This window comes from Erinaceus europaeus, chromosome 18 (assembly GCF_950295315.1).
Source record: "Erinaceus europaeus chromosome 18, mEriEur2.1, whole genome shotgun sequence".
In the NCBI taxonomy this organism is placed as follows: Eukaryota; Metazoa; Chordata; class Mammalia; order Eulipotyphla; family Erinaceidae; genus Erinaceus; species Erinaceus europaeus.
This window is the reverse complement of record NC_080179.1, coordinates 38,506,197-38,521,752: the sequence shown is the minus strand read 5'-3', so window position 1 is coordinate 38,521,752 and position 15,556 is coordinate 38,506,197. Positions and strand designations below refer to the sequence as shown.

The 15,556-nt window shown below is 52.7% G+C and overlaps 1 protein-coding gene across 23 annotated transcripts in view; it reads right to left on the bottom strand.

Moving 5' to 3' along the window:
• Nucleotides 1-15,556, bottom strand: part of BIN1 (bridging integrator 1) — a 79,027-nt gene that overhangs the window by 22,476 nt on the left and 40,995 nt on the right. For 15 of the 23 annotated variants that reach the window (XM_060177943.1, XM_060177947.1, XM_060177948.1 and 12 more), the window contains exons 3-9: nucleotides 11,960-12,014; nucleotides 11,641-11,735; nucleotides 10,270-10,365; nucleotides 7,363-7,470; nucleotides 6,518-6,610; nucleotides 220-305; nucleotides 21-96 (exon numbers count right to left, since the gene is read on the bottom strand). In XM_060177943.1, the coding sequence (XP_060033926.1) occupies nucleotides 21-96; nucleotides 220-305; nucleotides 6,518-6,610; nucleotides 7,363-7,470; nucleotides 10,270-10,365; nucleotides 11,641-11,735; nucleotides 11,960-12,014 (609 nt within the window). The remainder of the gene's footprint in view (nucleotides 1-20; nucleotides 97-219; nucleotides 306-6,517; nucleotides 6,611-7,362; nucleotides 7,471-10,269; nucleotides 10,366-11,640; nucleotides 11,736-11,959; nucleotides 12,015-15,556) is intronic. The other 8 variants (XM_060177945.1, XM_016193243.2, XM_060177946.1 and 5 more) reach the window with 1 other exon arrangement.

The following is a 15,556-nucleotide window of genomic DNA, read 5'->3' as shown; positions in this document are numbered from 1 at the left end:
CACAGGTCAGCAGGGCCTACCTTACTCATCTCCTTGTGGAAGTTCTCTTCCAAGCCCGCGATACTCTGAAACGTGTTCACGTAGAAGCCCACCCGGCTGCAGGAGGGCAGGAAGGAGAGAGGCCAAGTGAGCCCTCAGGACACATGCGTGGTCCCCACCACTGTCCCCATAGACCCAGCCCCCGCAGAGGCCTCGGCCTCACTACCTCCTACCCCTCACCTGTTCCACAAGGATGGCAGCTCCTCCTGCAGGTCCACATTCATCTCCTCAAACACCTTCTGGGCTTTGACCAGCTCCTCCTCAGCCTGAGGAGCAGGACCTGTCATTCCCGCTGCTGGGCCTCGGACCCCAGCCAGCCTCAGCCAGACCAGACCCACCCCCACACCCAAGGGCCCAGGACCTCCCAGCCAGTGCAGGGGGCCAGGGCTCAGGCCAAGATGGAGGCAGAGCCAGCTATGGACACCCACACAGCCAGAGGCCCATGTAGCTGGGTCTGTGGGGTCCTTCTGAAAAGACGGGTTGTGGGGGCTGGGGCAGACAGTCTTGATAAGGGAGAGGTCCTACCTGGCCCAAATGCGTTACAAGGGGGGCAGCCATGGGGCTAGAGCACAGCAGGGTCCAGAGGCAGACCCCAGTGGCAATACAGAGTCCATGTGGGATCTCCTGCACAATGTCAGCATCATTCTGCAGGCTTCACTGCCCCTACTGAGTATTCCTTTAGCTCAAGACTGGCTTCTGCCCAGTCTGTACTTCTTCCCCCCAAGAGACTCCCCTGCCTCCATTCCAGCAGCCCCTCTCTTGGGCGACCCCAGTAGACCAAGGCCAGAGGCAGCTGCTCAGGACATCCAGAAAGGGGGGAGGGGGAACAACAGGGACAGGCAGTAGTGCACCTGGTTGAGCGCACATGTTACAGTGCACAAGGACCCCAGTTCAAGCTCCCGGTCCCCACCTGCAGGGGAAAGCTTCACAAGTGGTAAAGAGGGCTGCAGGCATCTCTCTGCCTCTCTTCCTCTCTATCACCCCCTTTTCTCTTGATTTCTGGCTGTCTCTCCCCAATAAATAAAAACCTTTTTCTAAAAAGAAAAAGAAAAAGAAAGAACAGAAAGGCAGGGGGAAGTGAGGCCTGGAGGAGCTGTGTCCACTCCTGAGGCCTTCCATCGATGCCTTGCTCACGGCATCCTGGCTGCCCCAATTCTGCTTAGACCCATGAGACTGGCACTAGAGCCCCACAGCATCCTTAAAGAAGGCAGAGAAAGGGACCGTAAGCAAGAGGCACCTGCTTAAGCACACACATTACAATGCACAAGGACCCGGGTTCAAGTCCCCAGACCCCACCTGCAGGGAGAAAGCTTCACGAGTAATGAAGCAGGGCTGCATGTGTCTCTCTGTCTCTCTCCCTCTTTCTCTCCTCCTCTCCTCTCAATTTCTCTCTTCCTATCTAATAATAAATAAATAAATAATATTTTTGAAAGAAAGGGACAGCTGACACATTTGCTCTCCAGAGGGCAAAGCCAGGGAGAGGTTGAGTCATAGCCCCTCAGAGAAGGGGTCCTGTCAGCGCACCCTGGAGAGCTGGTGGAAAGAGTGACTCAGAAGCTGTCACCCAGTCAGGGATTCAGGGTCTGAGTCACAGCCGAGGACCGTGGAAGGCTGTGCCCAGGGGTAAACCCACCAGCAGCTTCTGGCAGAGGCAGAAGAGCGCCAAGTGGCTTCCAGGCCTGGCTGTCTCTTTCAGCTACAGGGCCAGGATGGGCTTGGCCAGCTTCTGTCAGCCCTGAGCCCTGGACAGGCACTGGGGGTGGGGACAGGATGAAAGGAGTGAGGGGCCACTGTTTCTCCCAGCTGCAACTGAGCTCTTTGCCTGACTTGTTTGGGTTGTTTTTTATTTTTTTAAATCTTTGTTTATTTATTGAATAGAGATAGTCAGGAATTGAGAAGAGTGGGGAAAGAGGGAGAGAGATAGACAGACACCTGCAGCCCTGCTTCACCACTTGACAAGCTTCCACCCTGCAGGTGGGGACAGGAGGCTTGAAACTGGGTCCTGGCACTCTGTAGCATGTGCACTCAACAAGTACACCAACACCCAGACCCCTGACTTGTTTGTTTTTTTAAAGATCTGATTTTAAAACTCAGGGTCAAATAATAAAAACAAGTGCCAAGGGTCAAGTGGAGGCACACCTGGTTAAGCACACACATCATAGTAAAGTGCTCAAGGAGCCGAGTTCAAACCCCAGTTCCCCATTTACATGGAGGAAGCTTCATAAGTGGTGAAGCAGGGCTGCAGGTGTCTCTTTGTCTCTCTCTAACTCTCCATCTCCCCCTTCCCTCTCAATTCTCTCTTTCTCTATCCAATAATAAATAAATAAACGTATCTTTAAAAAAAAAGAAAGGAAAAATAAAAGGAAAGAAGAGAGAGAGGAAATGCCTAACTGTGTAGGCCCCAAGCTGCATTATTCTGCCTTACTCCTCTGGGCATCACTCAGTTGGCAAGCAGGACTTACTAACAGCAGCTTACAAAATGGATCCACAAACCGGGAGACTCTCACACATCCAGAGGCAAGTGCTTGGTGCTGCTGTTCACATCCTTATTCTGACTGCCAGGAACTGGCATCCCTCAGTGGTGGCCTTGTCCACCCCAGCTCCTCACAGCACAGAAACCCTCTGGCTGGAAGGACTCAGCCACCACCCATGATGCCGGCCCTGACCCCCCCCCCCCGAAAGAGCAGCCATGACAGCGGTAGGGGCAGTGACAGCAGACAGTTCACACTGTGCTGTGTAAAGTGGCAGAGAACAGGGTGGCTCTGATTCCCCTGAGGTCCTGGGTATTCTTGCAGGTCACATTCCTCATACTCTGGTTCTTTGAGAAGCAACTGGCAAGGCCAGGTAGTGGCCCACCTCGTTGAGAGCACACATTATAGTGCACAAGGACCCAGGTTCGAGCCCCTGGTCCCCGCCTGCAGGGGGGAAGCTTCACGAGTGGTAAAGCAGGGCTGCAGGTGTCTCTCTGTCTTTCTTCTTCTCTAGCTCTCCCTCAACCCTACAATGTCTCTCAGTCTCTATCCAACAATGCATAAATATTTTTTAATTAAAATAAAAGAAGCAAGGGCAGCATCACGAAATGGGGAGAGAGCTGAGGGTATGGGGGTGCCCTTGAACCCCTCTGGTTCTGCTGGGGTGATGGGCAGACACCCTACACAATGATACCCAGTTTCTGCATGCAGGTTTGGGAAACTAGCCAGTGACGAACAGAGAATCCCTGGGGACATGGGTGGCCAGTAAGTCAACTCAGAACATCTCCGTAGGCCCCACTGTCCCCAGACTTCACCGTCCTGGGCCCGAGCTCACAACCAACCAGCTGCGCACTGGTGACTCTGAACACTTACCCCCCCTCCCAGGAGACCTGAGATAAGGAGGGAGCAGAAGAAGGAGCTCAAGGGGGCCAGGTGGTGGAGCACCTGGTTGAGCACACATGTTACAGTGCACAAGGACCCAGGTTGTAGCCCCTGGTCCCCACCTGCAGAGGAAAAGCTTCATGAGTGGTGAAGCAGGGCAACAGGTGTCTGTCTCTCTCCCTCTCTATCTCTCCCTACTCTCTCGATTTCTGGCTGTCTCTATCCAATAAATAAAGGTAATTTTAAAAATCTTAATAAAAAAAAGACCTCAAGAAATAAAACTGGGTACAAATATGAAAGCCACTTTATAACAGCAAAATATACACAGCTCAATGTCCAAAGCTGTGTCTGAAGTCTCCCTCAGATGCACCCCCTAGGCTGGAGACAGAAGGGTTCTCCACTCCTCCCAACTCTACACAGCCCAGCAGCCACAGGACAGGTCTCACAGCCTTCTAGCTGCTTCTGCCATACCCAGTCTCCTAGTAAACCTGTCCTAGGACAGGAAAGTCCTGCAGAAGCCACAAGGTTGGGTCAGGAGACATATTCCCCTCCAGCTGGGAATCCATATCCAAAGCTACCTGTAGGCCAGTCTCTTCTTACCCACATCCTGCAGTCTCTCAGATGGTCTCCCCCAGCACAGAGTCACCACAACCCCAGAGTGAGGATGGCAGCAGCTCAGTATCCCCCTCCCCCAAAGTCAAGTCCACAGCTTTGGCCTGGAAAAAAAAAATCAGGCCATAGCCTGTGATAAGCCTGGAGCTCTCCATATTAAGGACATGTGACACATATGGGTCGGAGATGATGAAATCACGACACAGACCAGGAAAAACGGGGCACTGCCCAGAAAGAAACCCAAGCTCCTGGGTCAGGCCTGTCACTTGCCTCCCCCACCCCACCCCCACCTCCAGAGCCAGGAAGAGGTGCTGCTGTCCTGTAGGTTTCACTGAAGAAGAAGCCACAGGGGCTGGGCAGTAGCGCAGGGGGGTAAGCACACATGGTGCAAAGCACAAGGACTGGTATAAGGATCCCGGTTTGAGCCCCCAGCTCCCCACCTGCAGGGGAGTCGCTTCACAGGTGGTGAAGCAGGTCTGCAGTTGTCTTTCTCTCCCCCTCTGTCTTCCCCTCCTCTCTCAATTTCTCTCTGTCGTATCTAACAACAATAATAACAACAACCATAAACAATAAGGGCAACAAAAGGGAAAAAATGACCTCCAGGAGCTTTGGATTTGGCAACAAACATGGAGGCAAAAAAGAAAAAACCATGAGGCTTCCTGCACCCAAGGCACGCAAGGCTTTTGAGAAGACCAAATATTTCGGGGCCCGGTGGGGGTGTACCTGGTTGAACACACATGGTACAATACATAAGGACCCGGGTTCGAGCCCCTGGTTCACACGTGCAGGGGAGAAGCTTTACAAGTGGTGAAGCAGGGCTGCAGGTGTCTGTCTGTCTGTTTCTCTCCCTCTCTGTCACCCCCTTCCCTTTTGGTTTCCGTCTCTATACAAGAAAGAAATAAATAAAGATTAAAAAAAAAAAAAACTTAAAGACTGAACATTGCCAGATAGTAAGGTCAACCAGGAGTTCTGTGCAAATTCATTCCCAGGGAATCACTCTGGGCCTCCATGATGCCGACTGCTTGTCCCCACCAAATGCCCACAGAGCAGAACTTCAAGGCTCAAGACACAGTGTCCCAGCCATGTCCCCTTCAGAGTACCAGGAGGTCCCACAGGGTACCTGTGAGTCTGGCCTGCTTAGGGTAGACCAGGAACCCACTGGAGCCCTGAGCTGAGGAGTTTGAGAAATGACCTCAGGACTGGGTCAGGTAAACCTCAACTCAACTATGATCAGGCTCCGGAACTCCAGGCAGGAGGCCATGTCTCTCTGCACAGGTTTGCTTCTGCAGTAACTCAGGAGAGCCTCCCAGTATTGGGAGGCTTGAAAGACAATGTAAGACAGCCATGACGCCATCCTGACCTCCCCAGACAAACGACCTCACCAATGTGTCCTGGAACCCCACCTCCCCAGAGCCCTGCCCCACTAGGGAAAGACAGAAACAGGCTGGGGGTGTGGATCCACCTGCCAGCACCCATGTCCAGTGAAGAAGCAATTACAGAAGCCAGACCTCCCACCTTCTGCTCCCCATAAAAAACTTTGGTCCAGTGGCCCAGGATTGGCACTGTGGGTAAAGCACTGAACTCTCAAGTATGAGGTCTTGTGTTCAGTCCCCAACAGCACATGTACCACATGTATCACATGTACCAGAGTGATATCTGGTTCCTTCTCTCTCCTCCTATCCCTCTCATTAATAAATAAATAAATAAAAATACTTTTTAAAAAATATTTTTGGTCCATACTCCCAGAGGGATAAAGAATAGGGAAACTTCCAATGGAAGGGATAGGACATGGAATTTTGATGGTGGGAACTGTGTGGAATTTTATCCCTGTTATCTTACAATCTTGTTAACCATTATTAAATCACTAAGTAAATATTTTTTTAATTAAAAAAGAAAGGAAGAGAAGGAAGGACCATAGAAAAATGGGCAAATACATAGAAATATAGATAGTTATAAAATTCATAGCCAACCCATGTCTGCAACCTTGGGAGAACTACTGTAGCTTCCAATGGAAGGGGTGGGGACACAGAACTCTGGTGGTGGGAACAATGTGGAATTATACCCCTGTTATCTCATAATTTTGTAAGTCTGTATTATGTCACTAATAAAATTAAGTAATAATAATAATAAAATGAAATGTAAATCAGGAGCACAAATAGCTCCTAACAACATCACATTTCCCTGCTGGGTTGTTCCCAGAAAACAAATGGCTCCAGGTCTTTCCTGGGTCCCTGGAGTAAGGAAAATTCCAGCCACATATCCCCCAGACACCAGGATCTAAGAGGCAGGCCAGGACGACTCCTGATCCCCATCAGCCGGAGTCCCAGCCTCTGCCTGCCTCCTACCTTGGGCCCTGGGGCTTGAGGGAAGCCGGAGTTTGTCCATCAAAGACATTAGAAGAGTTCCCTGCTGCCAAGGCCCTCCCTCCCCGACCCCTGGCAGCAGGACAGCTGGGCAGATGGGGAGACAGACCAGAAGGCGCCAGCACGTGCAAGGTTAGAAGCCGGTGTCACCTGATTTCGCAGCAGGTTAGTTTGAGCTACGAGATGAGCCTGCAGTTTGCCTTGACACCACTGGGGGGCGGCTTTCTCAAGCAGCGAGACAGGCTGGGCGTGGGGAGGGACAGATGGAGGCGAAGGAGAGTGGAAACGGGAGGGAGGTGGGGAGAGAGAGAGACACAGGTATTAAACACCAAGTCCCAGCACCTTAAGGCAGCAACAGGCAGGCTGGCCGTCCCCCTCCACCCCCACAAGCAGGTGAAGGACTCCCCCCATCTCCCACCCCACCCCCAGCTTGAGAGAATTAAGAAGAATCCCAAGTAGGGCAGGGGCAAGAGGGGATGAGGTCCAACTGTAAAGCAAAATGTGAGATCTGTTAGCAGGGGTAAAAGACTCTCAGCAAGCACAGTCCTGCCTCTGGTGGGGCGGGGCACCCAGTGGAGTATGGCCTCTCCCCTCACCCACATTGATTCCAGTCCAGACAGAGTCACGTCAGACCCCCTGGGATCCCACAACAGAATTCCACTCAGCACACCATGCCTGGTGGGACCTTCCCAGCAAGCCAGGCCTGTTCAGATTCTGGAAAGTGACCTCAGAGCAGAGTGGAAGGACAGAAGTGAACCCTCACCTCAGCACCCACAGGGGACTTGCAGTCCGCCACCTTTGGGCCCAGTGCCACCCCGCCTCCAGCTCTGGGGCCACAGTGGGGCCAGCCACCAGCCATGAAGAGACTGTCAGGCCAGGCTAAGCAGGGGAGAAGGGGCGTGATGGATGAGTGCAGCATTGGACAAGGACTCCTCCCACCTTACCCTCCAGGTGTGGGCATCCCCTGCAGCCTCCCTGCCACCTTCAGCCCATACCTTGGCAATTTTGACTTCATCCTTCTTCTTGGCCGTTTGGAGGGACTCATAATGGTGCCGGGCGCTGTCATAGTCCACCAGCTTCCTCCCTCGCTTGGCAATGCGTGACTGGACCACAGGCAAGAGAGTGGGGGGTGAACAGGGCTGACAACCCCATGAGATGCTAACCCAGGCCAGGCCCAGAGATGCTGGGCCTAGAGCGCTAGGTGTACCCAGAAGGGCAAACCCATCAAAGGATGGGGAGACAGGTTACCTGGTAGAGGACAAGCACACTTATCCATGTGTGAAGACCAGAGTTCTAGGACTCAGGTTCAAGCCCCCAGCCACTACATGGGAGCACCAACCACAAGCAATGGAGCTGTGATATGGTAGCTCTCCTCTCTCCCCTCTGCCTCATTCCCTCTGCTTCTATCTGTGATAAAAATGGGGTTAAAAAATCTCTTGGGCCAGGTGGTGGCACACCTGGTTGAGCACACACATTACAGTGCGCAAGGACCCAGGTTCAAATCCCCAGTCCCTACCTGCAGTGGAAAAGCTTCACAAGTGATGAAGCAGGACTGCAGATGTCTCTCTGTCTCTCTCCCTCTCTATCTCCCCCACCCCTCTCAATCTATCTCTGTCTCTACCCAATAAACAAATAAATAAATAAATAAATGATTGTCTTAATGTTTTTACACCGCCCAACTCCCATGGTTTAACGTTTTTAAAACAAGCTTGCTGGGAATAGCAAAATCATGCATTTTTGTGGCAAAAATAAACATGTGAATAAATAAATAAGTTGAAGGACAGGAGAGTGACAGAGATACAGTATAGTGGCTATGTAAAATGTCTTGTGTGCCTAAGGCACCAAAGGTTCCAAATTCAATCCCCAGTACCACCATAAACTGAAGGTTAGAAGTGGTCTGGCCAACCTCACCAATGAGTCCCAAAGTCTCACCTTTCCCACTAGGGAAAGATAGAAACAGGTTCTCAACACCCATGTCCAGCAGAGAAGCAATTTTAGAAGCCAGACCTTCCATCTTCTGCACCCCATAAAGATCTTTGGTCCATATTCCCAGAGAAATAAAGAATAGGGAAGCTTCCAATGAAGGGGATTGGGATACGGAACTCTGGTGGTGCGAACTGTGTGGAATTGTAACCCTGTTCTTGCTCATCATTATTAAGTAACTAATTTAAAAAAATAATGAAAAAGAAGCTGTCCAGCAAAACATAAGTAAAACCTGCTGAGACATTTGTGGTGACAAGGAGCAGGAGCTCACCTCTCCACAGCAGTCGCCCTGAACAAAGAGGTCAGATCATAACCCAGGTGCAAGTCGCATGGCTGCATGAATGACCCCCTTCCCTTGTCTTACTCTCTGTTCCTTCAGGATACCCCTGAGCTCCTCTTTCTTCTGCCACCACCCTCAGACTCCTGGCACAGAGTCCATGAAGTGTTCTGAAGGGTCTGAGGGGAATGGCAGGGCTGGGGCAAGAGGGGGACCCTCACATGTTAACAGCCACCATACTACAGAGGAGGGCATCTCTATCCCTCTGCTTCCATGACCAATGTGCCTAGGGCCAGTGGCCTGGCAGGGGCACATCCAGCTGAGTGCACACATGGCCATGAGCAAGGAACCAGATTTAATCCCAGGCTCCCTGCCTGTGGTGTGTAGAGAGGTGCTTCAGGAGATGTGGAGCATATCTGCCGGTGTCTCTCTGTCTCTCCCCCTTTCATCCCCTTTCAGCCCCTCAGTCTCTCCATCTCTATCCAAAGAAAAGGGAGGAAGGAAGGGAGGGAGGGAAGAAGGAAGGAAGGGAGGGAGGGAGGGAGGAGGGAAGGGAGGGAAGGAAGGAAGGAGAAAGGGAAGGAAAGGCAGGGAGGGAAAGAGGGAAAGGAGGGAGGGAGGGAGGAAGGGAAAGGAGAGAGAGAGGGAGGAAGGGAAAGGAGAGAGAGAGGGAGGAAGGGAAAGGAGAGAGAGAGAGGGAGGAAGGGAAAGGTGGGAGGGAGGAAGGGAAGGGAGGGAGGGAGGGATAACATAAAGGTTATGCAAAAAAGCTCTCATGCTTGAGGCTTCGAAGTCCCAGGTTCAATCCCCTGTCTCACCATAAGCCAGAGCTGAGAAGTACTCTGGTAAAATAAATAAATAGGGAGTCAGGTGGTAGTGCAGCCGTTAAGCACAGGTGGTGCAAAGTACAAGGACCAGCTTAAGGATCCTGGTTTGAGCCCCCGGCTCCCCATCTGTAGGGGAGTTGCTTCACAAGCAGTGAAGCAGGTCTGCAGGTGTCTATCTTTCTTTCCCCCTCTCTGTCTTCCCTTCCTCTCCATTTCTCTCTGTCCTATCCAACAACATCAATAACAACAATAATAACTACAACAATAAAACAACCAGGGCAAGAAAAAGGAATAAATAAATATTAAATAAATGAGAAGGTGCCCAAGGTGCCACATGCCTCAGTGGGACAGGAGACCCTTAAAGGTCAGGGCCCAGCAGGGGCAGCTGACACTGTAACTGTGCAAACCTGAGTACCAGCACACCCAGACGAGTGGCAACACACAGCTGAGCACACTCCCCTCAGGCATACAGCCATGTCTGGGTTGCCTCTGAGGCATGACACACCCAGGCCAGCATCCCCTCAGTGCACCTCAGACCCGCAGTCACTCCAGGGTGACGTGACTCCACACAGACACCCCCCAGGAAGTCTCCACAGCCTGGAGCCCTAGAGGTGGGAGTCTGAAGCCCCTGCTTAGAAAGACCAGGTGCTCCTGTTCAGAGAAGCAGGCTGCCAGTAGAGTCGCCTGAGTCCTTCAATGCCCTCAAGTGCCTCTCTCTCTTTCCCTCTCTCTCTCTCTCTCTCTCTCTCCTTCTCCCTCTCTCCTGTATAGGCTGCAGGCTGGAGTCAGATGGACAGAGGAAGAGCACCTCTCACCTTGATGTCAGGGAACTGGCCCAGGTACGTATCCATGGTCAGGAGCGCCTGGTCCACCAGCTTCTGGTGATAGTCCAGCCAGAGCAAGTCATTGTTCTGCAGGAGGAAAGAGACCATGAACATCACTTCAGCCCTGGCCTCCCAGCCCCACCACCTGGCAGTTCAGTGGCTTCCCAGACCCCAGGTCTCCTCCTCTATAAAGTGGAATTAACAGCCTGACATGGTCACTAAGAAACCATTCGCCAGCAAGAAGAGATGCAGTCTCAACCTAACCAGAAACGTTTCCTGCTCTTGGAAGTTGAGGTGGATATTTGAGTCTCGCACATGTCTGCATGCAGAACACATGTCATCTGGAAAGGTCTTCATGGCTGTGATACAGACAGAGCCATCCAGTAATGTAAATACTTCTTAGAGATTTGGCTAGTGTCCACGTGGCCACTGACCCTCTGAAGAGCCCCATGCTGGAGAGACTTAAGGAGCGATTGGATGACCAGCTCTATGCAAGCATTACAAGCATCTGACTTGGGGGGAGTTGCTCCCCTAATTCATATCCACTCAGTTACACAAAGCAAATCTGGGAGGGGAAGAGAAGAATAACAACCCCCACCACACACACACACACACACACACACACACACATACACGCAGAGAGTCTCCCCTGATATGACTGTGAGGTGGGAACAAGAGAAGTTTCCTCATCTTTCTCTATCTCTCTCATTCTCTCTCCCTCTCTTTCCCTCTATCTCTCTCTCCCTCTGTCTCTCTGTCTGTTTCTGTCTCCCTGTCTCTCTCCCTCTCTCTTCCACTGTCTCTGTCTCTCTCCCTGTCTTTCTGTTTCTCTCCCTATCTCTCTGTCTCTGTCTCCCTCTGTCTCTCTCCCTCTCTCTCCCACTGTCTCTGTCTCTCTGTCTTTCTATCTGTCTCTCCCTCTGTCTCTCTCTCCCACTGTCTCTCTGTCTCTCTCTTCCACTATCTCTCTGTCTCTCTCTCTCTCCCTCCCTCTGTCTCTCTGTCTCCCTGTCTCCATCTCTCTCTCCCTCCATCTCTCTACCTCTGTCTCTCTCTTCCTCTCTCCCATTGTCTCTCTATCTCTCCTCCCTCTGTCTCCCTCTCCCACGCGCACGCATACACACACACAGACAAAGCCCATATACTCAGTCTAATGCCTCAGCAATACTCCACCTCAGTGCAAAGGGGCATCAGCAAAGGGGAAAAAAGACCCCCAAAGCAAGAAGACAGACCCAAGAACAGACAGCATGTGAGACCCAGAAGGGCTTTATCAAGGGGCAGGACTAGAGAGGTGGGAGGGCCAGAAGCTGAGGCCGAGCAGGCTTTCCGTGGCCAGGCTGAGGCACCTGCTCCCATGCTCACCTCGGCTATCTTGTTGGCCTCATCCCTGCCGGGCCAGTCAGGCTCATACACCTCCTGCAGACACTCATTCAGCTTCTTGGAGGCCTCGTGCATGGCTGTGGGCAGAAGAATAACACTGCAGTGGGCCCACAGAGGTCCTGGGGGAGGGGAGATCAGGCATATTTGCCCTCTGCTTCATGAAGGCTCTAGAGCATGTGACCTCCACTGAGCCCAGAGTCCCTCCACTGAGGGGCCTGTTCTGCATTAATCCTCCTGTGGGGAAAAGCCCTCCCTGTGTCTATGGAGTCCCACCTCACAGAGACCCACTCTCGACCCATACCTTTGACTGAGGCCAGGTAGGTGCGAAGGTCCTTCTGCAGCCGGGTGCCCTCGGTCTGGGAGAGAATGACAAAATGGGGTGAGGACCACAGGCACCCCACAGTTGACCCTGTGCTTCCCGCACACCCTGAGGGACAGCTGCCACAAGCCAGCCACGCTTGGGCCTTAGAGACACCCCAGGCTGAGGCTGGCACTGAGCAAGCCTGGGGCTGATCTCTCCTCTCTCAGCCCACAACTATGCACCCACTGCCTTAAGTGTCCTGGGCCCAAAATGACAGCCAGCCTCATGCCCTTGCAAGCCAGCCTCAAGAGAGGCTGAAGACAATACCACCCAGCAGAGAGGGTGCACAAGGACACCAGAGGTGCCCAGCAGCACCTGCGGGCCACCTCGGCTTTCCCACCCTGACACATGTTCTCCCCTGGGTGACACCCTAGTTCTGGGCAGTACTCATGCTCGGTACCCTCCAGGCCCCTCCTGTACCTTTGCCTCCAAGTATTCCTGCCTACTTTCAGCGGCAGGGCTGCCCTGCCCCTGCTGTCTGTGGAAAGCCTTGCTGTGTATGGGGCCAGCGCCCGCCATGCGCACCTCTGACAGCACGGTCCCCACTACCTAAGGTGGCTGAGGGTTTGGGTGACTTGCCAAGGGTGACATGGAGGCAGGGAACTGCTGAGGAGCCTGACCTGGGCACTCGGGCCCCAGTTTGCTCCCACACAACAGGACTGCCTGCTCCCAGGGGCCATATCGGCAGAGCAGAGAGCGGCTGCAGGACAGCACAGGAGACGTGAGGTGAACAGAAAGGTTCAAGGGCCAGCGAGGTAGCTCACCTGGGCAGTGGGCTGCTTTGCCCTGTGCAGGAGGACCTGGTTCAAGCCCAGCCCTCACTGCATTAGAGGAAGCTTGGCCATCGGGAACTCCTTTTCTTTCTATCTCTCTTCCTCTTTCTCACCTTCCCTGTGTGTTTCTTTCTAGCTGAAAAAGTGATAAAGTGATAAAGCCCCAGCAAAGACAATTAACTAAGAGGGGGAACAGAAAAGGAAAAAGGGAGAAAACTTTTCCAGGGGTTGGGCAGTAGCACACTGGGTTAAGCACACACAGTACTAAGCACAAGGACCTGTGCAAGGATCTGGGTGTGAGCCCCCACTTCCCACATGCACGGGACACACTTCATGAGTGGTGAAGCAGGTCTTCAGGTGTCTCTATTTCTCTTTCTCTCTCCCTCTCTATTTCCCCCTCCTCTCTCAATTTCTGTTTTATCCAATAAAATGGAAACAATGGCCGCCAGAAGCAGTGGATTTGTAGTGCCAGCACGGAGCCCAAGCCCAAGAGATAACCCTGGAAGAAAAAAAAATAAAAACCTCTCCAAAATTCCTCAGGTCTCCACATAGGATAGAGAGAACCTAGGCCACACAAAATACTCAGAAACTCCCAAGTGAGATGTGTTGGTTAAAGATCCAAGGAAGCCACAGTATCCAGGCCTCTGTGGAACCTCACAGAGAGGAGGTAATGAGGAAGGGTCACCCCATTCCTGACATGCCTCCCTGTTTGTTTTTTTAACTTTATCTGTTTCATTTTATTTGATAGTACAGAGAGAAACTGAGGGGGAGAGGAGGTAGAGAGACAGAGAGACACCTGCAGCCCTGCTTCACCACTTGTGAAGTTTTCCCCCTGCGGGTGGGGACTGGGGGTTTGAACCCGGGTCCTTGTGCATGACAATACATGCACTTAACCAGGGACACCACCACCCGGCCCCTCCCTAGTTTCCGCAATGAAATACTTTGGTGGCAGAGATGAGTGTGACATTGTGACTGAAGAGACATTGTTGTAGACAGCTGACGTCACAGAAGCTTGCAGGCCCAGCCTTTCCTGCCCAGCTTATGCCCCCCCCCCAGCCTCACCATCACATCAGAGCCTGTCTACACTGTCCACCCCATGGAAGGAGTCCCCCAGTGCGGCTGCTGTGGGGCACAGCTTCAGGCCATACCAGCGTCCCTTGTGCTCCCCAGACAAGGCCGTGATGTGAGCACAGATGTGCCGGGGCCACCCCAGCTCTGCCTCCCATGTACCAGCCACAGCTGGGCCCCTACCAGTCCCCAGTCAGTCCCCAGGGTGGGGGACAGCCCTCCCCTGCCTGGGGACCTGTAGAGGGGATAGTATCCAGCTGCCTCCCGCTGGGCAGCCCTAGATGGCCCCAATAAGTGTGTTGTCCTCCTTGCAGGCAGGCGAGCCTCCTGGGTCCCCGGATACTGTCAGAGGCATTCCTGGGGCTGGGACACCTTCTCCCCAGCAGAGTGGCAGGGGAGTGTGGCGGTCCCCTTTCGTGCTCCTTGGGCCTCATATTTGGGAGGGAGCCCACAGCCAAAATTTAGTGCAACTTGGGGGTACGGGGCAGAGGCCAAGTCAGCACCCCCTCCCCATTCCTGCTGCACACCCCTCCAGACGATCACACTCCATCTGCAGACCCAGCTCCCACCTTCCCTGTTCCCTCTCTGGCTCCACCTGAGCCTTGCCCTCCGCAGTCCATACCTGAAGCTCCTTGCTGGATAGCCAAGGGATGCCCACTCTGAGCTGAGACCTATGGGAATCCAGACTGTCCCCAGCTCAGTTAGAAAGAAAGCAAACAACGGTGGGATCTGGGAGGCACAGAAATGACCCCAGGAAGAGGCCCCACTGTGGCTTCACAAAAGCCTGAGCTGATGGGGCCAGACAGTGGTCCACCTGACTGAACACACCTTCTACCATGCTCAAGAACCCAGGTTCAAGCCTCCAGTCCCCACCTGCAAGGATAAAGCTACATGAGCAGTGAAACAGGGCTTCAGTGTCTATCTTCTTCACTCCTTTTTTTTTGAGCCTGCAGGGTTATCATTGGTGCTCAATGCCAGCATTACAAATCCGCTGCTCCTGGTGGCCATTTTTTTTTTCCATTTCTATTAGATAGGACAGAGAGCGGAAGGGAGAGAGAGAGGGAGAGAAACAAAGAGACACCTGCAGACCTGCTTCACCACTTGTGAAGCATCGTCCATCCCACCCACCACCACCACAGCCAGGAAAGTGGGACTCAAACCCAGGTCCTTGCACATAGTACCATGTGCACTTAACCAGGTGCTGCACCACCCAGCCCCTCTCCCTTTCTCCCTCCCCTTCAGCTCTCAATTTCTCTCTGTCCTGTCAAATCAATAAATTTTTAAAATTTTTAAAATACAAAAATAAATAACTCAGTAGCCAGAGCTGGGCCTGTGGGGAGCAAAAGTCATGAGCAGGCCTTCAGGGCCTGTCAGTGCAGAAGAGAGGCCAAGAGTACTGGTGCTGAAGGGCAGGAAAGGCTGAGTCAGCTGAGCCCTTAAAGCAGGCAAGTGGTAGATAGACCATAGCCCATCTCAAAGCTGACTCCCAAAGAAAGGGGTTCAAGTCCTGGGCTCTAAAGAACATGGGCACTTCAAGGTGTTTGTAGATAAAGTACAGGAATTCTAGGGGGTCTGAGCTCCAGGTTCAAGTCCCCCGATCCCCACCTGCAGGGGGTATGCTTCACAGGTGGAAACAGGTCTGCAGGTGTCTATCTTTCTCTCTCCCTCTCTATCTCCCCCTCCTCTCTCGATTTCT